This window comes from Mastigoproctus giganteus, chromosome 14 (genome assembly GCF_048544385.1).
Source record: "Mastigoproctus giganteus isolate SK-2022 chromosome 14, ASM4854438v1, whole genome shotgun sequence".
In the NCBI taxonomy this organism is placed as follows: domain Eukaryota; kingdom Metazoa; phylum Arthropoda; class Arachnida; order Uropygi; family Thelyphonidae; genus Mastigoproctus; species Mastigoproctus giganteus.
Window position 1 is genome coordinate 61,605,159 of NC_143588.1, and position 24,020 is coordinate 61,629,178.

The window sequence follows — 24,020 nt, forward strand, 5'->3', positions numbered from 1 at the left end:
TTGGTAACATCATCAGTTGGTCCCACTGTATAGAATTTAAATACTGTCTCAGTCCATCGTAGTCGCCTTTACGGAAGCAATAACCCTTCCCTTTACCCCTAATGGTAGTTACCTCTTTGAGTAAATCCCACTTCAGCACACTGTGATCACTGCCACCTAGTGGTTCATTTATCTGCAGATTCTTAATGCATGAAGAATCACTGCTGATAATCAAATCAAGAGTATTGCTCCCTCTAGTTGCCTCCCGAACATGCTGATGTAGAAAACAATCATCCAATAAATCCACAAAAGCCCTGCTAGTGTGTGAGTATCCAGCCCCCAAATTCCAGTCAATATCTGGGAAATTAAAATCTCCCATTATAAGACACTCTGATTTACTGGCCCATTCTATTTCCCTGTACAGTTCCTTATTATACTCATCAGAGTCATTAGGCCTATAGCACACTCCTACTCTCAATTTTGATCTCCCAATGTTTATGTCACACCAAACTGACTCCACACTGCACTGTCCAGCGATGTCGACTGGCTTCACTTCCTTGGTTTTTATGTGTTTCTTAACTAATAGCATAACACCTCCCCCCTTCCTATCCTTTCTGTAGACGTTGTACTCCCCAAATTGCAGTTCCGCATCCCTTATATCTGTGTGACACCACGTCTCTGATATCCCAACAATATCTGCCTTCGATGTTTTGAGCAATACCTCAAATTCATCAAATTTATTTACTAAACTCCTAGCATTGGTGTACACGCAAGTATACCTGCACCTGTTTCTATTCTTAGCTACCCTAACACAACCCATGTGTTTACTTGTACCACAATGGCTCCCAGCAGTCTCTGAAATACCATGCATCTTGTTTTTCAGGCTTCTGCTCATTCTAATAGAAGCAGTGCAAGAATCTCTTTCACCTCTGCCAGTGGCTACTGTCAATCTATTGGTCTTTGTCTCCCCCCAAGCTAGCAGTTTTCCGACCCACCTAACACTGCCTCGATAGCATCAGCAAATATTCTTGCACCCTTTCTATTTAAGTGTATCCCATCCCTGTAGAAGCAATCTCTCCTGTTAACAAGTACAGTCCAGGCTGAAAAAAATTCTACCCCTTGAGCCTTGCACAATCTTTCCAGGGCCGAATTGATCGACAAGGCTCTCATCATATACTCCCTCCTATCGTGTCTGGGCAGAATTGCAGACACTTTCAAATTCAACCCTAATTCTCGGCTTTTGTTCAACAGTGACCTGTACTTGTTAAGTAATTCTGCCGGTCTCCTACTCTTAATATTATTAGTGCCAACGTGTACAACTATATCACCTTTTGTGCCCTTAAAAGATGATATTCGCTCTACAACGTCATCAACCTTTGCCCCTGGCAGACATACCCTGGTCCTGTTCCACCTATCTTTTTTACAAAGCATGTTCCCCGTTTCCCTGACAATAGAGTCACCAACAACTACTAGTTCCTTCGGGACCAGCGCATTCTGCCTTGGGGGTTGTCTCTGTGTCACGCGATGCCCAAGTGCAAGCTCTGGCGTTGATGTGGGCAGCTGAGAGCTTGATGGGCCCCTCAATTTAGTTTCTTCGAGGGCATCCACCCTGTCCTTCAAGCTCTCATATAGGCCCAAAAGAACGCCGAGTTGTTGCCTGATATCGATACACTCCTTGCATCGCGCACACACAAAGACATCCCCCTTGGCAGTATCATGTCCCGTACCCGATTGCTCTGCAAACATCAAGCAAACAGTGCATTTTATAAGGCCGTGAGTCAGAGGACAACTGCCCCCCTCAGTTCTGCTCTGAGCCACAGCACTTCCATTAGCTTGAGCCTTTTGCTTTGCTGCTCTGGTCTGAGTCATGATTCTATTAATTTATTAATTAATTATGTTATGTTATTAATTATATTACGTTTGTAATCTAAGTCGTTATATGTATTTATTTAAACGTACAATTTAACTGCTAACGAAGTTCAACTAACGCTATCTAGTACGGTATATAACCTACGGTATATCTAGTACGGTATCACAATGGCGGGAAAGTTAATAACGGTAGCGGTAGTTACGAACACGTGGAAACCCTTACCGATACTTTTACAAGGCCGAGTAAAGAATAAATACACCAAATTAATCAAAAAATCACAAAATAATGTTATACTACTAAATTTAAATCAAAAGTTTTAGAAAAATAATAATTTCAAATCAATAAATAAGAAAAATCCACTTAGCAGCTTGGAACACGACCGTCACTAGTTGCCTCGTCAGCAGACTCCAAGCATTTAGGGAAATACTAACTTACGTAGAGTTCCACGGAATGCAACCTTTACTTAAGTCAGGGATTGGCTGTATATGCAAAGGATTACAATCGGAATTGCTAACATGCCAAGCACCTCTGACCAACATATTCCCAAACTACATAGGGACCTCTATATAACGAAATCAATTCTTCTCTTGTTGAAAAAATTCATTAAAGAAATATATGAACTTTTCAACAGTGAAAAATACTGTAATTCAACATTTAGAAATGTGGTAAAAGATGGGAAATAAATCCAGAAATAAGTAGGAATGAATAAATTTTATAACATTTAAAATGTTACATTTTTTACATTTAAGTGTACTAATATATTAGTACACTTAAGAATTATTTTGTAAAATATTTGGTTATTTTTGTTGTACACTGGATTTTACTGTACAGCATTCATAAAAATCTTTGCATTTATTTAAACACTCAGATATATTTTCTGGCATTTTCTTCATACTGAAGGCCCTGATGCAAAGTTTCAAATATTGCCAACATTTCATGTTTGGAAAGTTTAATATTTCCCACATTTTCATCCAACTCTTGGTCGATATTGTCATTAGTTCTTTGAATACTCGACAAAATGTTGGAGTCACTCAGATATTCAGCTACTATGACAGTAGATTGACTCAGATATTCAGCTACTATCAACTCTTAAACATTTGTCAAGAACAAGAAATTTGTGGGTTGGTCATTCACACACTAGCAAGGCTTTTTGTGGATTTATTGGCTGATTGTTTTCTACATCAGCATGTTCGGAAGGCAACTAGAGGGAGGAATACTCTTGGTTTGATTATCAGTAGTGATTCTTCGTGCATTAAGAATCTGCAGATAAAGGAACCACTAGGTGGCAGTGATCACAGTGTGCTGAAGTGGGATTTACTCAAAGAGGTAACTACCATCAGGGGTAAAGGGAAAGGTTATTGCTTTCGTAAAGGCGACTACGATGGTCTGAGACAGTATTTAAATTCTATACAGTGGGACCAACTGATGATGTTACCAACAGCAAATTCAAAATGGGAAGCATTCAAAGAACTTATCTTGGAAGCTACTAGGCTTTACATACCAACTAAGAAATATTGTTCAAGGTTTAGGCCTAAGTGGATTTCAGATGAACTAATGAGACATATGGCAGAGAAGAAAAATGCGTGGGATACATATAAATTAACACGTGACACAGAAGCCTATGATAGATACAAGTTGATCTGTAACCAAGTTACAAAGGAGGTTAGGCAGGCAAAGTCAGATTACGAGAAATCTTTGGCAAGGGATGCAAAGAAAAACAGCAAAGAGTTCTTTACTTATGTAAACTCTAGACGGAAGGGGATGAATCAGATTGGTTCACTTGATATCGATAGTTCAACTATTGATGATCCTGCTCAGGTAGCTAACAAACTAAATGAATATTTTGCATCGACATTCACACATAAGGAGTTATTCAGCGAGGGAAATGCCAGAGGTGTATTCAACTCTGGCAGTAAGCTAGATAATCTTGAAATAACTGAGTAAAATGGAGGAGAAATTGTTGAAGATAAACACAAGAAAGGCACCTGGGGTGGATGGGACGTATCCAGTTATATTAAAGGAGGCAGCAAAGGAAGTAAGCAAACCCTTAGCCATAATTATGAGAGCTTCCTTGGACTCAGGGGAGGTACCCATAGACTGGAGATGTGCAAATGTGACCCCAATCCACAAAGGAGGATCAAAGGCTGACACAAGTAATTATAGACCTGTGAGTTTAACTTCTGTTCCAGGAAAATTAATGGAGGCACTGGTTAAAGAAGCACTGCAGGATCACCTAGACAAGACTTCAGTTATAGATCGGACACAGCATGGTTTTGTTAAGGGGAAGTCTTGCCTGACCAATTTGATTGGATACTATGATGCCGTCACAAAAGAACTGGATGCAGGGAACAACTTTGATATTATATACTTGGATCTTAGAAAGGTTTTTGATACTGTTGCACATGGAAGACTGCCGCACAAATTGGAGGCAAATTGCTGCTATAGATAAAGGGGTGGTTGAAGGGGAGAAGACAGAGTGGTAATCAATGGACACTGCTCATCATGGACTAATGTTATTAGTGGAGTCCCTCAGGGTTCAGTGTTGGGTCCATTATTATTTTCTGTATTTATAAATAATATTGATGATGATGTATCAAGCTTAATGACCAAGTTTGCAGACGATACAAAGGTTGTTAAGGACACTACTGATGCTATGCTGCTGCGACAGGATCTGAAAAGGTTGAGCAGATGGGCTGAGAGATGGCAAATGAAGTTTATCATTGACAAATGTAAAGTACTACATATGTGCAGGCAGATATGAAGTTCTCTGAGCAGTGCAGATGGGCTGCAAGAGTAGCTCATGGTGTCTTTTCAATGATATACAGGAATTTTTCTAGCAGGGATAAGGAGGTGATTATTCCCTTGTATAAGGGAATGGTCAGGCCACACCTTGAGTACTGTATACAGGTCTTGAGGCCTCATTTCAAGAAGGATGTAGAGCTGCCGGAACGGCAACAAGATTAGTGAATGGAACAAAGGATTGCTCTTACAAAAAATGGCTTAAGTTTTGTGAATTACAGTGTCTGGAGACTAAGCACCAGCGAGGTGATCTGATAGAGCCTTGAATGATTTGAGCATGCCCAATGCTGATGGGATTCTTCCTCTTGCTCAGAATAATCACCTGAGAGGGCATAAATTCAAATTGAGGAAAGACAGATGTAGGATAGATGTGCGTAAATTTGCCTTTAGCCAACGGGTAGTTGGTTGGTGGAACAGACTTCCATCCCTTGTTGTGGAAGTTGATAGCCTAAATAAATTTAAGACTCAGCTGGACAGGTATTTCGAACGAACGGAGGGGTGAAGTGGAAGTTTTTTTTTTTTGCTGATGCTGCATAAGCTTGCTTTCTTGCATCGTGTGCCTCTGCTAATGCTAACAGTTTCTCCACTGATCTGATCTCTCACTTGGAGTACTTCTCAAGATTGCTCAATATCTTTGAGTAGTTCATCCTTCATTACTGTTAATTGCTGTTTTAGCAAAACCTACTTTTGAGAAACAATTCTTAATCAATTATTTCCATTTCATTGTGGCTCCACACTTTTGCCAACTCTTATATGCACACCTGCAGATCTGTAACAGAATCTGTTGGGTGGTTGGTTTCTATTCTCAGTAAAAAATTTTTTCAGTATGTGCCTTCGGTAGTGCATTTTCAAAGTCTTGATAATGCCTTAGTCTGTTGGCTGCAGTTTAGACGAGGTATTCGGAGGGAAGAAAATAAGCTTCTTCACATTTGTAAGTTTCAAAATTATCGAGTGAGGGTGAGCAGGGCTTTAAGTTTTCCGAGAAGTGCAGATAAGCTACTAGGACAACTAATGGGATTTTGTCAATGATAGACAGGAATTTTGCTAGTAGGAATAAGGAGGTGATTATCCTATGTATAAGGCAATGGTCAGGCCACATCTTGAGTACTGTGTACAGCTCTGGAGGCCTCATTTAAGGAGGATGTAGAGCTGCTGGAATGGGTACAGAGAAATGCAACAAGATTGGCAAGAAGAAAAGGGTGCTTTTACCAAGAAAGGCTTCAGTTGTGCAAATTGCAGCATGTGAAGACTGCAAGGTGATCTGATTGAATTGTTTAAGGCTTTGAATTCATTCATCAAAAAAGTCCCATAGACTTTTTTGATGAAGAACTAATCAATCTAGTGTGCTCTGAGACTAATAAATTTGCAGAACAAAGTGGTGCTCATGATTCTAGTTGGACTCTGGTGCTGCATGCTGAATTGAGAGTATTTTTTGCTCTGAAAATGTTGCAAGGTATCGTGAGAAAGCCTGAAGAATATATGCACTGGTCAAAAAAAGCCATTACTTGAGACAACAATGTTTGTAACTACGATGGCTCTTGGGCATTATAAAAAGATAAAACAATACCTTCATTTCTCAGATAATGAGTCATATGATGCAAATATGCACCCAAATTCAAAACTAAACAAGATTTATGATGTCTATTGCTTCTTAGAAATGTTCCTAAAAGAAACATAACAATAGATGAAAGCTTGGTGCTGTACAAAGGAAGACTCAGTTGGGTGCAGTACTTGCCAGTGAAGCACTCAAGGTTTGGCATAAAGTATTATATGCTGTGTGAATCCAAAAGTGGCTATGTTTGGACTTTCATAATATATGTAGGAAAAGGCACAGAAATGGATCCTGGCTTTATTGGTCTTCCAATGTCTACGCAAGTAGTTTTGACTCTCACAAAGCTTCTGTTTGGAAAAGGATATTGCCTCACAGTTGACAGTTATTATACCAGTCCCCAATTAGTTGATATTCTCATCACAAAGAAACTGATGTTTATGGTACAGTGAGCCTAAACAGAAAGGAAATGCCCAAAATGCTGAAAAGGCAAGAGATTTCTGCTTTTCAAAGAAGGAAAGTCATGGCCTTACGTTTGAAAAGATAAAAAAATATGTAGTTTTGTTATCTACGGTCCATAATCCTTCTCAGGAAGAAATAGAAACTGAAACAGGAGTAGTGAAAAGACCCAAAGTAGTTTGCGACTTTAACTTTTCCGTGGGAAGTGTAGATAAAGTTGACCAGCATTTTGGTGAACTATTCCCTGCCCAGGAAATGGATTAAAAAATACTACAGGAAGGTTTTCTTTCACCTAATGGACTTAGCTGTGTGGAATTCATTTCTACTGTATAAAGCCACAATTTCAGATTGGACCTGATTGATGAAATTATCAAGAAATATCACCCGCAAATTCCACCAGTTAGAAAGGGAAGACTGTCCTCGACATCTCACCCAACTTGCTATTCACCAGGCCATTACCCCATTGATATTCCACCAACTGAGAAGAAGTTTCCAACTAGAACTTGTTGGGTATGCTCCAAAAAGCAGAACAGAGATGCAAGAAAATTTGAAAGGAGACACGCTACATGTGTGAAATTGCCCTTTGCATCACTCCTTGCTTCAAGACCTACCACACCAAGTAAAATTACTGTTTGTTTTTCATGAAATTCCGTTTTTTTTTTTTTTTTTTATAAAATTCAATTTGTCTTTCAGGGAATAAAAATTAAGTTTGCATTTTTTTGTTTTTCTGTTCCTTTCGTTTAGCACAAGCACTAATTTATTTTAAAAATCTGTATAATTTGCACACTTTTCGGCATACACAAGATAATTCGGGATAGCCCAAATTACTCGTGTTATTTTCTACTAAAAAATTATAAAAAACAAAAAACTATACAATGAGTATTCGCATTATGCATACTTTCAATCTGTAAAATAAAAAAAGTTGATCCATTATCGCACATTTTCAGGAAAAAAACGTTCTGGGAAGGGGGTTAATACTAATAAATAAAGAATATATTTCAATAAATTCTTAATATATTGCAATATTATTATAAAAAAATAAAATGCAGTGCCTCAGTCATGACACCAAAGGCAACTACACCTGTTACCCTACTCAGTCCCAAATACACTTAATATTGTTTTACTCAATATTGTTACAAAGTTATAAAACTTATTAGAAAATGTTTGTTGGAATCAAAACAAGTTGTACTTCACATCCGTTGATATGAGTATATTTATATTTTTGATTAACTAAAATTTTCGCATTCATATAATATAGATGAGCTAGTAAGCAGATTTTTACTTCTTTTCCAGTTTCCTGAGCTTAATCCCATGATTATGAGAAGGTTCTCTGAGCCTGGTGATGTGGAGCAGGCATATGAGGCTGTTCTAAAGGTAGCAAAATAAACTTTGACATATTTATTCTTCTAATTCTAATATTATTAACAAAATAACTTGCATATCAGATCTAATTTTTTGATAAAAATAAGATCTGATATGCAAGTTATTTTGTTTATATGCAGAACTTGGATAAGAAGTTTTCCAAGGGAGTGGAGGTGTAGAACTTTTTATGAGGGAAAATGACCTAAGGATATGAAATATTAACTACACAAATAAAATTGAAAAGATACACATAAGTTAAATATCACTTTTAAGTACTATTTCAGCATTTATAAATATTTTACTCTGCCTATGGGAAACATTTTTAAATTGAGATTTCTAATTGCTTAACATTCTGTTCATTAAACTCATTATCAAGTTCGAAGAATGAGCTCCTTTGGAGTTTAAACATAACTTAAAAAGGTCACGACTACAATAAGACAGAGCAGCAAATCACTAAGTAATTCAGAACTGTTCACAACCATCAGAATTTAACGCTTAACGTGGCTGATGTATCTAATTATGGATACCAGTGAAAACAATTGCAGTATGTCACTTCCATTATATCAAAATGTTTATACTAAAATGGTTTTAGCGCTGAAAATTCACTAATCGAACAAGTTAGTGCGTAGTATCTTTTTAGTGTGTAGTAAATCACTGAAGAAGGTGAAATGCCATCGCTTTTGTTATATCTCATATTGTGAATGCCTTCACAATGAGTTGCCCTGGTATTGAACTACTTGCAACAGTGGATTCTCGGCGGATACCGCCACCCAGAATAAGTAACATTTAGTCTTCTCCAGTGGTGAAGTATTGCTTATTGGAGGCAGTGCAATATCAGGGCAACTCGTGAAGGCATTCACAGTATGAGATATAACAAAAACTATGCCATTTTTAAAAATATTGGATATTACTTTGGCAAACCCCAATAAATAATAAACTCCAGAAAAAACAAAATCTCCAGTTGTGGAACTCTAGTTTCAGACTGAGCAGGCAAGAAGAAGAATTACTTGCAAGGACTCACATAGATCATACCTGGTTGACTCATGCTTTACATGTAAATCATTATCAACTTGCCAGAACTTCTGCACTTAAATGTCTCTTGAACTTAGAGATCTAAATTTATCATGCTCCTTTGGGGATGATGCTTGTTATCTGAATTTATTTTTACCTATTTATAAACAACAAAACTAGTTCAATACATAAATCAAACTACACAGCATAGAAAAGCCACAGATTGGCCACAGCCACCATTAAATTTGCATACTACTACTGCCGCAAGAAGAAAAGCAATATTATTATTAGGAGTAATAGTAGTGACAAATGATGCAAAAAAAACTTATATACATCATTAGAAGGAAAAAAACCGACACACTTGTCTGTCATCTCTAACAATTTATTTAGTTAATCCCAGAATTTATTCAAACTACCCAACAATCAACCACCCTCTCTACACATTCAACCAACAACCAACCTTCCTTGCAAAACCTTTCCTGGTAAGGGCACCCTTTTGTTGTCCCCTCACCAATCTTGTTGCCATTCTCTGCACCCATTCCAACAGATCCACATCCTTCCTAAAATGAGGCTTTCAGACCTGTATACAGTACTCAAGTTGTAGCCTAACCATTACCTTATACAACAGGATACAATAAATCAGAAGTTACTTGTTTTTAGAAATAAGAGGTTCTCAGTTTGGGGCTATATAAAAAAATTAGACATTAATATAAAATTTTGAAAAACAAAAATCAACAGAAAGGATCAAAACATCTGCCAGTATTCATTATATTCTAATTTCATCATGTTTCTTTTTTTCACCTTTCCCCTAAGCACAATAGAAAAAAATTACTATTTTAGTATTAGTAAATTATAAGAAACCAAGCTTATATAGAATTGACAAAAAAAAAAAAAAACCTTTATCACTACCAAAAGCAAATTTATACACATCTATCCTGCAGTTATCCTTCCACAATTTAAATATATGCCACCTTGTGTGTATTTTGTTTGAACAAAAGTAAGAATGCACCAACATTTAGTTTACTCAATCGATTTTGATTTGGTAGTTGTTGGCGCATCGGCTTCTGTGGCCATATTGCACCTTCCAAGGTTTTTGCAGTACTTTGATCCAAGCCCGAGGCGGGAATCGAACCCGCGACCTTTGGGTTGCCGGGCAGGTACTTTACCCACTCGGCTAGCCCGGTCGGCCGTTTACTCAATGCATTTGGGCCTTACACACTTCAATCAGTTCTCTTCACATTTGTCTACTTTCCAGATGCTGGAATTTACAGAACTGAAGTATTTCTTGATAAAAGTACCCTTTTGTTTCTGTCACTAATCTCGTTGCTCTACTTTGCACCGATTCCAACAGATGCACATCATTTTCTAAAATGAGGCTTCTAGACCTCTGTGCAGTAATTAAAATGTCTTAACCATTGTCACATACAATAAAATAATCGCCTCTTTGATTATTGCTGTGGCTTGACTGCACATTGTGTTGATTTGCAAAATGCCAATCTGCTGGCCTCCTTACTTCCTCTGTGTATTTATTGACAAAACTCCATGAGCTGTACTAGCAGCCCATCTGCAGAGAACTTCATATCTGATTTCACAATTACCCCCCCCCCATTGTCCACTACCCTGAGTGTGGTACTACACTGTTGATATGTTATTTGGAGATTACTTCTACCCATATACAGTACCTTGCATTTGTCAATGTTAAAACGTCAATAGCTAATTCTCAGCCCATCTACCTAATTTTTCTAGATCCTGTTGCAGTAGCATGCCGTCGTTAACCACTCTGCAAATTAGAAATTTTAGCCTGATATACCTTCATCAATATCATTAATAAATACTGAAAACAACAGGCCCAGCACTGAACCTTGGGAGCACTAATAACATTAGTCCAAGAAGAGCAGACCCCATTAATACCCACTCACTTTCTTCTTCCACTCAACCATCCCTTTAGTCATAGCTGTACTTTGTCCTTAAGGCCACATTGCTGTAATTTGTACAGCAGTCTTTCATGGAGCATTTTAAATAGCACTGGATGTACAACTCATAACTGGAACATTAATCTTAAACCACTTAGTATTTAGAACAAATTGTATACAAAAAAATTCAGAAAATTATATTATACAGTGATGTTTTATTTAAAGTTACACTTTATTGTAGAACTGATTCTCTCCCACACCCACACACGACACATTCCAAGGACAAATAATGTACGAGTATGTTACTTTATAAATATTAACACTTAAGTCAGTACTATCAATAACAAAACTGGTCTAAAAATAGTTAAATAGTAAATATCAAGAATTTAAAATTTGTTGCAGGAGCACAGGTGTGTAGCATACATTTTACAAATCAATGCACTGTGCCCCACAGTGCATTGTACTGATTTGCAGAATGCAAAACTCCCCTTACATCAAAACAAAAGATTAAGGATAAAAGTGTGGAATGCTCCATCTATTTTTTTTTTTTTTTTTTTAAATAGAAATCATACTTTTATGATTTCTGTTTAAAATATTGTGAATAAGATTTGGTGAATTACCACAGGCCATTTTCCTGACATTACATTGCTGTTTGTGTTCCCTATAATGACATATTTGGAACAGGAAAGATCAACAGTTGGCTAAAGGTTAGGAGTAAAAGGGTAGTCAAAAACAAACATGCTTCACAATGGGCTAGTGTAGCAAATGGAAATCAGTGCTGGGGCACCCTCTTGCTCTAACTTCCTTAATGACATGACATGGAAGTACAGGAGAAGTTACATTGCTTCAAAATGATTGGAACAAGTTAAATATGGTATGAAAAAATGGCAACTAAACACTTATGAAATAGAAACCCAAAAATAACTTACAGACTAAGGGGAGTAGTTAAAGGTGTTCAAAACAAAAAAAAAAAAACCCTTAAGGTTATGATACAACGAAATACAAAGTTTTATGTATTTATAACTTTGTATTCCACTGCGATGTAAACAGGTGGCCAGAAAGATGTAGTGTCCTGCCAATAATTTGCCACATCTTTGAAAGTTGGGAAAAGGATGTTATTTCTCTGTATAAGATCACACTTGAAATCATATTTAAGTCTGGAGGCTGCACTTGGGAAAGAAGGAAAAAAAACCTTGTACAGAGGATTCAAAAAAGAGTAACTAGATGGTCTGAGGATTTTTTTAAGTGGCCCCACAGAGAACAATATAGAAGATGTAAACTATATCAAGCTTGGCAACTAGACATCTTTATAAGGCCCTGAAGAGAATCAGTAAAATGAATGTTGAAAGCATATTCTCACTGGGAGGAGATATAAGAGTGAACCAAGGGGTGCAAATATAAAATCAGTGAATAGCAAAGGCATTTTTATTTGTTTGTTTCCTTGTATCATTTATTCTCATACTAAATAATTGATATAGTTTGTGAAATGGTAATGCTCATTGTGATTATTTACAGACAAAGAAATTTAATACCATATTTTCCATATCTTGTTTTAAAGTCTAAGTGAAATAATGAATGATAATGAATTTTGTGCAACAGTTATTTCAGGTACAATTTAAATATTAATTACTGATAACTTTAATCACTTGTATATACCATCTAAGTGATAGAGGATGAGATTTATATATCAGTGGACCACATTTCAACAAATGTGGTAGAGATTACTGTTATAATACATTGACCGTCCATAATAAATATTGATCATTTAATCTAAATCTTTTTTCACTATTTACTACTAATACTAGCTAACAGATACCATATGAGACAAATTCTATGGTGAAAAGTACTAATAAGGCATGTGAGCTATTTTTGTTTAAATGATTTAACCCTTTTGCAGCAGGTTTCTGGACAGATGTACATGATCTGGAGTGATTTTTTTTTTTTACCTCCTATTTTGACCTTATATCGGAATATTAAAGTAGGATTGAATTTTGATTTTAAAAAAACGATAAACTGTAAATAACTTTTTTTTTCCTTTGCAGTAACATCTACATTTATATATGTATTATTTGATCCAGTTTTAATCTTGGCCTGTGTAAGCTCATGTCTCAAATCTTATTGAATGGCATACTTTATCAACCTTCATACCAAATCTTCCTTCATTTCCTCTGCAAATTTTGTTGACCTTTTTACACTTATTTTTTGAAATTATCTTAAATATATAAATGGATACCATTACCTAATTAAAATAGATACTTTCCATTTTAATATAAGCACAAAAAAATGTTACTTAGTTATTAAAAATGCACTTTGCCTCTTAATGTAATAGTACATTTACATTAAGTACATTTATTTAATGAACATATGTCCTATGAAATGTTCTTTAAATAATAGATTATTGAATCGCATGACTGTGATCAGTTACATTAATAATATGATAATTAATAGAATCTGTATATGGTTTATGATAACCTGAGCTATCTTTTACCCAAGGGATGAGAATATATATGTAATCCATTGTAAAACTAATAAAATTGTGCTGCTTTAAAATTCAAATTCAGTTTGTTTCTTTTCAAATAATGTGTATGCCCATGTACCCACAATTAACTATGTGGATATGCAATAATAATAATATTCAATTTCTGGACTGGCACATATCATTTTATCAACCTTAAATACTATAGATAAGCGGCAAAAATTAAATTCTTTTGTCAAAAAAAATACCCACTTCATCTTTTATAATATACGTAATTCTTTCTCAGAAATTCATTCAAGTTACCTGCTTCCACAACACTAGATGGTAGCTTGTTCCAACAATGTTACTCTCTGGCTGAAAGCAAATTTTCACTCACCTATCCTGCATCTATCCTTTCTCGGTTTGTGTCCATGTGAAAAAGTCCGAGAAAGAGTTAGAATATCATCATTAAATTTACCATTTAAAACCTTAAATGCTTAAATCAAGTCCCTTCACATGTGTCTAGTTTACAAGTACAGGTGACCCCCGCTTAACGCTGATAATTCGTTCTGTAAGAACAGAGCGCTAAGTGAATCCGCACTAAGCGAGCACCGCATTCCCATAAGGTAACATATGTATTTGTGAGTTGCGGTCGGTGCCATAGGATATTTCCTAATCAATAATAAATGGTAGTGAAAAGATGCACAAATGTCAGTCAAAATATTTAATATTCAAATATTTGTACATATAAAATATTCTACATTACATACGTATATAATTATGTGGTAACTACTTACGTATCAAAATTAAACTTAAAATTCCAATTAAAATCATGAATTTAATTGATCTAAATTGATTTAATTTAATTGATGAATTTAATCATGAAAAATGTGTCAGTTTTGGGTTGAACTTTGGCCCTCTTCCAAATAAACTAAAAGGGGTATTAATTTTAAATCCCCCGCAGTTTAATTACCACCCAAAAGTTTCGGCTCCTTCTGCACTTGCGGCTTCTCCCTGGATTTTAAATCTATTCAACCAGCCCTTACTAGTTTTAAATGGTTCAACATTTTTTTTTTTTTTAGGTGAGTTTTCTTCATATCATCATATTGGCTAATCTCGTTCACTTTTTTTTTTTTTTTAAATAATATTTAACTTAACTGAATTCTGCATTGGATATTATCTTCAATAAAATTAGATAAAAGTCTTTCCATTTCAATCCTAATAGCCAGCCTAGCCCTAGTAGCTTGCAGTGGAACAGCTATCTTTCCCGCTGCTAAAATTAATTCTTTATTTTTTTAAAAATTATTCTTACAGTTAAACTTGCAAGTCCTAAGTTATGGCACACATCCGCTTGTCTTTGACCGGAATCGATTCACTTCAAAACGTCTAATTTAATTTTCAAATTTAGTCTTTTTCTTACATTTATAGTCTTCGTACTGCGCCCAGACGTTGTTGCTTTTTTGTTCTTATCGGCCATTATTAACTCTTCGAAAATGTAACTGTGTTGGTTGCATTAATTATGATACAATATTCAAGTAAACTGTCCGTTTCGCACGATGGCTAATACGGTGATGACTAATATGATATGATGACTAGACTTCGGATAAATGCATATAACGCAAATATTACAAACAATATAGTTGATCATTTTTTTAAAATGTTCATCTCGGAACTACATAACAAGTCACTGTACTGCAATTAAATTAGCGTGCGAGAAAATTTCTCAAGTTGGCGTGGAAACGTTTTAATGCTGTTTTGCTATTCATTTTCAAGCTATCGACTCCATCAAATGAAACTATTTTTGTTAAATATGCCAAAAATGCAATCTGTAAAAGAGCGTTATAGTGATCTGTGACAGCATTATAGCGAATCAGCGTAAAGCGAACCACGTTGTAACGGGGGCCTGCTGTACAGCAATTTGCAGAACCAAAAGTTTTTTTGGGGTAAGACTACCTAATGTTCTTGATTAATCTGATTGCTCTTCTGCTTTCATTCCAAGAGATCTGTATGCAGTACTCAAGATCTTGCCTAAACATTGCCTTATACAATTCAAATTATATCCTTGTCCCTGCTGGCAAAGTTCTATATATATATATCAATGACAAAGCCCATTGAGCTGTTCTAGCAGTCTGCACTGCTCAGAGAACTTCACATTGGACTATACAATTACTCTTTAACCTCATTTGTTTTCCACCACTTTGAGTGTGGTATCACCTAATTGGTATGTTATTCTGGGATTACTGCTGCTCATATTGAGTGCCATGCATTTACCAATGTTAAACCTCAATTGCCACTTTGCAGCCTGTCTGCCTAATTTATCTGTCTTTCTGCAAGTAGTATGCCTCAATTCTGGTCATTAACCAACCCTAGTATCACCTGCAAACTTAGACAAACAATATACCTTCAATATTGTTAATAACAGTAAGGGACCCAGCAGTTAACCCTGAAGGGCTCCCTAATAGCATTAATCCAAGAAGAGCAGTTCCCATTTATAATCACCCTGTGCTTCTTATGCCATCAACAATCCTTTTATCCATAGCAGTAACTTGCCACCAATGTCACACTGCTCCAATTTATACAGGCGCCTCCGTAGCCAGGTGGGAAGGAGCAGCAGTGCGTAGCACATGCTTCTTGATTAGACCGGGGTTCGAGCCCGTCACCACCAAATACGGAAAGGTCAGGGAATGACCACCGCATATCCCGGAGCAATATGGCCTTAGTTGCCAATGCTCCTAAAAACCAAATAACAACAACAATAACCAATTTATACAATAGTCTTTCATATGAAATGTCAAAAGCTTTACTGAAATCTAAGTACAGTAGTCCCCCCCCCCCATTATCCACAGTTTCAGTTACCCGCAGTCTGAAAATATTAAATGGAAAATTCCAGAAATAAACATTTCATAAGTTTTGAATTGCATGCCGTTCTGAGTATTGTAATGAAATCTTGCACCGTCCCGCTGGGACGTGAATCATCCCTTTTTTCTAGCGTATCCACTACCCACCCGGTAGTCACTTAGTAGCCATCTCGGTTATCAGATTGACTGTCACAGTATCACAGTACTTGTGTTCAAGTAACCCTTATTTTATTTAATAATGGCCCCAAAGCGCAATCTTCTATCCTTTTCCTTCTTCACAATCTGAAATTGTAAAGAAGGAAAAAGAAATTCATGCCTGTTTTGCTGTCGTACCTCAAACTGCAAAAGTTACTGCCACAGTGCTGCCAAAAGTTACTGCCACATTATAAGTGCTTAGTTAAGATGGAAAATTTGCGGGTGGAAGACATGAACAGAAAACATGTTCAGATTGACAGCACAGTGTTGCGCCAGAAAAAGAGAGAGAGACCACATTCGGTTAACTTTTATTACAATATATTGTTATAATTGTTCTATTTTATTAATCTCTTACTGTGCCTAATTTATAAATTAAACTTTATCATATGTAAGTATAGGAAAAATATAGTATATATATATATAGGGTTCAGTATTATCAGTGGTTGTAGGCATCTCCTGGGGGGGTCTTGGAACCTATCCCCCACAGATAGGGGGGACTACTGTATATGATATCAAATTCATTGTTGTAGCTATGTTGGTTGAGGAGTCACTGCATTTTGAACATTAAACATGCAGCAACTCCTTTGCCATTGTTCGCTTTGTGGCCATCCAGTGAGATGGGGCACATTGGTTGGTATAATTTTATTTTATTACACTTTTGGTCACATTGTTGTGGTTGGTTTTCATCTCCGTTTATAGTGTTAAGTGTTATTTCACGTAATTTGGACATGGTGCCATCAAGGGGCAATGTTAAATTTGAATTAATTGGCATTTTTTTTTTTTTTTTTCTAAATTATTTTAGGAGTGCATTCCTTTTGCAATGCTCTTTACACCAATTTATGCCCTCCCCTTTCATAATTTGTTACTGTAGTCATGTACTGGTATAAGAAAAAGTGCCAATTAATTCAAATTTAATAATGTGAACTGGCATATTCTTATTTTATATTCAAATGGTATGTAATGCTTTACAGCCACCAATATTTGCTAAACCAATTTGTTTCTGTGTTTCTTTCCTTTATTATTTATTTAGTTAAACGTTTATAGTAAAAACAGAAAATTTAGTTTCCATAACTATACCATATCAACAGTTTGGAGGAAGAGCATATGCTTCTCCCTCGTATGAATTGTATATTTTTAAATTATTATATGCTTTCATTAAAACACACCCTTGCCACTTGATTAGTGGCCCAAACCTCCACCATGGACATTTGAACTATGTGCACAAAATATGAGCCATAAATTCTAGTGCCAGTATTTCCCCAGTAAGGATGAGCAGACAGGATCTCACAGACTTCGAAAGAGGTATGATTGTGTAGTATGCATTTGGCAGGTTTTACAACTGCTCTTGTCAAGTGTCCATAGACTAGTATCATTTGAGTCTTTAATGAATGAAAAAATGCCCAGAAGACATCCATGAACAGACATATCTGCAACCAAAAATGTAAGTTGGAGTGAGGCACTCAATATCTGCAATGGATTATAAAGCACAATCAACTTCTTCATTTAATGGCACCCTTGGATCATTAGTACATGCACTTGCAATGAACCATACAAAGAACACATTACAGGAATAGATCTTCATGAAAGCCACTGATCTCTGCAATAGTGCTGGGAACCTAAAGGATAGATGCAGGAGAGTAAGGTGATCCTGTGAGACAAAATTAACTTCACGGAAGAGTGCATATGTGGAGGAAACCATGATGCACTGGTAGAGGTGTAATGGTATATAGGGCATGTTCATGATATACCCTTGGTTACAAGGGTATATCATGAAAAATGCATCAAACTGGAGAACACTATGAATCAGCACAATTTCTGCTCCCATCACTCCAGGAATTTATAAACAGAGATTTTGTTATGCGAATAGTCTAACATTCCTCATCACTTTTCAACACCTTGTTGAAAAGTGATGATCCAACACAATATTAGTTCATGATCCTAATAAAGTGGCCAAGCAGTACGTCATGAATATATGTTGCATAAAATTTGAAGTAAAAATATACTTTCTCAATTTTCTCTAAAAGAGAGATTTTAATAGAAATATTTTGTTAGGGTTGACATTTTCAGAGCTACTTCAACTTCTCAAATAAGTTTTTAGAAGAAATTATAAGCAGATCACCTGTAAACAACATAAATGAAATGCAAACCACAGCTGTGTTAAACTTTTTCGATCAAAAAGGAGGAAGTTCAGCAAATATTCTTATTTGTAGCATGATTTGATAATTTAATATGTGATAAAGTATTTGCATAGCATCAAGAATCCCTTTTGGAAAGTTCTTTGAACTGTCTCTGTTAAAAATGTTTTAATTTTTTTTATACTGCAGAAAATGTGGACAGGATGTTTCAGTTTCTGTACCAGCCAGTGATCTGATTTGAATAATTGTATTTTCAAAACATCAATTAAAAACTTTGAATAAAACATATCCTTAGTATTCCAATGTAGGACATATGGGGGAAGGGCGGGGAGGATTTTCAACCCCCTAAAAACAATATATACATGGGGTTTTTTTATATATATATAAAAAATATTCACATACAAAATATAAATTAAATGCACATACTTCTTTGAACTAAACTTATAAAATAAAATATCACACTTCAAAAAAAAAAAAAAAAAGCCTATTTGTTTTGTTTTCACAAGAGGGCTGAAATTCAGTATACGATACCCCCATGGTACGCTACGTAACGAACAGGAGTTTGCGTGAAGGATGTGAACTGAGTAAAATAGTTGAGGGGGGAACACTTATTGGAGGGGTCATGTTTTTAATCTATTTTCATTTTTGTTTAGTGAAAAAAAAAGGTTAAGTTTTTTCTGTGAAATAATAAAAATACATACTTTTAACAATAAAAAGAAGAAAAATTAAATAATATAATTAAATATATTTTTCCAGTGAGTGAATTTTTCTTAATAATTCATTATTTGCTATTTCTTCATAAAATTCTTCACAAGGATTATCAAAATTACACTAAACTCTTAGTACTGCTTTCAGCGTTTCTACGGTCAGTTGTGTTTTTGTTGATATCCACAGCTTATTTACTACGGGGGGGGGGGACTTTCCGTTGTATCATTGGTTCCTGGCAAACATAATGCAAATGATTTGCCAATAAGTATGGATGCTACATGTCCAATCTGGGACAGTTTGCAATGTGGGGCAAACGACTGAAATCCAGGACTGTCCTGCATAATCTGGGATGTCTGGTCACTTTAATCATAATTAAGAATAACAGGTAATCCCTTTATGTACACACTAGAAAAACATTAATAATAATATAATGTATTGTTTTCGATAGTTTAAAAAAAAAAAAAAAAAGTCAACATATTGTTAATTTATTCATTATGAATGATTTTATTTTTGATTTAGAAACATTTAATAATTTTTTGTAATGATAATAATTTAGTACTATTAAATATGCTAAAAATAAAAATTGTTTCAATGAATAAAACACTTGTAAGATTTTACTTTAAATTTTGATTTTTAGAGTGATGGTCTAGCACATACAAAAATGCTTGCAAGAAAACACTGTGATGAGGCTCTTAGACACGTATCTATGATCACAGATTCTGCCGAGAAAAGGGCTCTTATTACCATAACAGAAAAGGTACTAAACAGAAGCAAGTGATGTATAAAAGTATTATAAAGTCCTTGTAAATTTTATTTGTAAGAAAAATAATAAATTAGCAGTGTAGAAAACTAAGAAAATCATGAGTAAGAATGTGGCAGCCTTTTATCTTGTCATGATGTTTCATCACTCTCTGCAACGAACATTTGGTTTTAGGCTGCAAAAAAAGAAAAATTTTATTACCCACAAATGAAATATTTTGTTGATAATAATTCATATCTGTATAGAATCATGAACTAAATAAATATTATATTAGAATGGATTTTAAATGGAAGAAAAAATCTAGTTCTTCCTCAATCACTGTTCGTTAAAATCCAGTTGTACTGAAGTTCCATTTCTTGTAAATTGAAAACATACATCGTTTCTAAAAGTGCCTTTACTTAAATATTTTGCACACAGAGATACTATAATAATTGAGGCTGCACGACCCATAACGTTCTTCCAATCTTTGACTACTGAAATTATGAGTAGTAGTATATTTATCTTGGCATAAAAGAGAAATTCATCATTAACATACTTCAACTTGAGTTTTATAGTTCTTCACAGCAAAGCACTGAAAGAAACTGAAAATGTATAGCTTCTAATTAAGCCATCAACATTTATAATACCAATGTAATAATCTGTCTGTAAAGAAAAATTCCAGTACTTAAATTGCATTATCAAACTCATTTGCTAGACTAGCTATAACTTTGAGCACATATTTGATGACTGCTTGATATATAGAAAATTGTTTTTAATTTGACTGTATTACAGGATATACATTTCTCATGGATTTGGTACTTAACCTAGTCTAGTCTATCAATTTAAAATAAATTTTTTGTTTAAACAAAGTTGTATATACTGTGTTGTTTTATTTGTTTTTTTTTTTTTTCCCCCACTATAAGATGTGCCTTTTTATTTTAATTTTTGGAGGAGAAAACCAAAAAATTGTCCTGTGACTTATATTATCCAAAGGTTCCCCAATACCAAACCACAGAAGTTTTTGGAATGCCATTTTCAACCAAGTCTCAATGGATGCTTAAGTAACCTGGCAATTTTGCTAAATATACCACCACATGAAGAGTTTTCAAAATTTGGCCTTATTGAAAAAATGGTTTTTCTCTGGTCACTAGTGTGGTCTCCCATAGTCCAGTGATGACAAAATTTTTGCTGCCTCATGCCAATTTTTAACTTAAATATTCTTTTAGCAGTATAGTGCACAGGTATATCAAAAACTGCAAGATGGTGAAGTAATGAGCACTTAACCCTGCATGGAATGTAATCTTCCTTTAATTTCTTGAAGAATTATAGATTATTCTCAGACATTTCGTGGTACCTTTCAGTGACTGTAAAGACAACAGAAGTGGTAAATTATGGTGACTTGTTTACTTTACCTAAAGTTATTGATTTTATTACACATTTATTTGTTAAGGTTTAGTATTGAATTAGTTAACAAATAACTGTTAGCAAACATCAGGTAAAGATTAAATTTTAAGTTTTAACACATTGAGTGCACCATGCTGGCGAGACATTTCTTTTTTCATTTGACAGCCTGCATGTTCACCGGTGGGGTGGGTCACGTGTTTTTGTCTTCAGAACTGTGTGGTCACCCATATACATGAGTTATATGGATTTTATGTAAACTGGTCCCTTGGTGTGACATTAGTTGGGCAGTTTTAGTATGTTTCCTTTTTTATGATCATGTAGAAATCTAAATTTTGATTTGTGATAAGCGATTTATTATGTTTTTAACATTATTTCTTACACAATTAAGTTAAAAAAAAGAACTCATTCATAAACATATTTAAAAAAAAAAAAAAATAGAAAACAAATTTTTCATTCAACTGAATCTTAGTATTCCAATATAAAAAATTAATCAAAACAATTGACAACTTATGGATCTAGTGTGTTATTGCTGATGAATCTGTTCTTTTTCAAAAAATGATATATACACTGGTATTTTGCAAAGTTCACAAATGGTATTAACTTTTTTGCAGTGTAATCGAGCGTAAGGAGTTCTTTTATCTCTAACTAAATTTTTGTAACGATGATGCACCTCTTTCATGTAACTCTTTTCTGTCCTTCCACTTCCTTCAAGATGTCTCGTTTTAGATGTAGATGGTGTAGGCCAGGGGTGGAGAACTTTTTACATTGGAAAGCTATATTTTATTCAACCAAGATACTATTAGGCTGCATGCTGAGAATTAAATACATACAAAAAAAAAAAATTATATTTGTGTTGGCATATTTATAATTTTAATTACAGCCTGTTATGTGTATAAGGAATTTAAACAAAAAAAATTAGCAAAGACATTTGTTTAGTAAATATAACAAAACTAAAAATAGACGAACTTAGACAACAAACCATTTAATGACTTTTTTGCAACTGCTTAATGCCAGATAGTAGTCTGATATTTGGTTCCAACATATTGAGCATAGTTTTACTTGGTCCTCCAAGTCCTCCATTATATGACATCTCAAGCTTGTTTTAATTTGTGTAATATATGAAAATGTTGATTCACAACAGCAGGTTGTGCCAAAACAAACAAGATAGTATTCGACGAGCATGTTGACGTAGATGCGGGTATTAAGCAGCATTTTTCCATATTTGGAGAGGATCCTTCTTTGTGTCAGATATCTTCTGAAATCTCAATTATTTCCATCGAAGTCATCAGGTGTGGGTTGAAAAGCTAGTTTCAGTGCGAGATCATGTTTCTCAAAATCAGCAAACCTTTCATTGTATTCTTCAGTCAGGAAGTCTAGAACAGCTGTGCATTCTTTCATGTTGCATTTCCTTAATGATTTGTTTGTATCCTGTTCATTAGTTACTTTTACCAGTTCAGGAAAGTGTTCAGCTGAAAGTTCCGATCGAGTAAGCAAGGTTTTGGAAAAAGGTCAGCTTTTTTCGAAATGCCTGTATTTTAAGCCACATATCATATTTAGGTTTGGTTTTACCTTGCAAAAAAATAATCAGTTCATTTTGTTTTGACATTATATTACACAAAAATGAATTAGATAGTATGAACCAGAGCTGTAATGCTCAATACGTTCTACGTTGATATCAATATTTGTAAAATAATAAGTTTACCTCAATATGGTATGTAGAACACTTCCGTATAATACTCTCCAGAAATTAAAACGAAAAAATCAAAAAACCTCAGAGTAAAAAAATAATTAAAAATCAATTTAACCCAAAAAAACTCAATTTAACGCAATTAAAAATAAAATTAATTAAAAGAATTTTAACGAAAAAATTGCGAAATTAATTCTTTTAATTTTCTTATTTAACTGTGTTAAATTTAACCCAATAAAACTCAATTTATTTTTAATTATTTGTTACTCTAATGTAAGTTTTCAGATTTTTTTAATATCTGGAGAGTATCATACAGAAGTGTTCTACATACTATATTGAGGTAAACTCCTTATTATTTTACAAATTATACAAAAATGCAATATCTCTGCAGAATTCCACTTTTGACAATTCACACTGGTTCAGTTCCTCATGAAAGCTTGTGATTTGTTTTTGCAAAGATAAAAGTTTGACAAATATTTGTCCTTGGGACAACCAGTGCACTTTAGAATGATATGGCAGATCCATGCTGAATGTTTCATCATCAAGCTGAAGCAAGTTGCAAAATTGGCAATGTCATGATGTATTTGCTCGAATGTAATTTACAATACCTATAACTTTATGTTCATCTCAAATATGATGAGTATGCACACATTTGGTCAGATAAATCAATAAACCCCTTTCCCCTGCTTATAACCCTTTACCACGGCAGGTTTTGAAAAACTTCTTTTCCTCTGTTCATAAAATTTTCCATGGAATTGCCATGCTTCGTGCTTGACATTAAAGCATCCCTTTTATCTTTCCACTTTAGAACCATAATTCCATCTTCCTTCTGTATAGAGATTGCTTGTCCCCCTTTCAATTTTCCACGTACTACATCTGCAAAATTTCCTTTTCTGT

The 24,020-nt window shown here is 34.8% G+C and overlaps 1 protein-coding gene and 1 long non-coding RNA gene across 3 annotated transcripts in view; one reads left to right on the forward strand and one right to left on the reverse strand.

Moving 5' to 3' along the window:
- The window catches only part of qless (decaprenyl diphosphate synthase subunit 1 qless), a 216,008-nt gene that overhangs the window by 182,778 nt on the left and 9,210 nt on the right, over positions 1–24,020 (forward strand). The window contains exons 9-10 of the mRNA XM_090389078.1: positions 7,950–8,030; positions 19,931–20,050. Coding sequence (XP_090245204.1) covers positions 7,950–8,030; positions 19,931–20,050 — 201 coding nt within the window. The remainder of the gene's footprint in view (positions 1–7,949; positions 8,031–19,930; positions 20,051–24,020) is intronic.
- Positions 20,084–24,020, reverse strand: part of LOC150075164 (uncharacterized) — a 170,295-nt gene continuing 166,358 nt past the window's right edge. For both annotated transcript variants that reach the window (XR_016547912.1, XR_016547913.1), the window contains one exon: positions 20,084–20,228. This is a non-coding gene — a long non-coding RNA (uncharacterized LOC150075164). The remainder of the gene's footprint in view (positions 20,229–24,020) is intronic.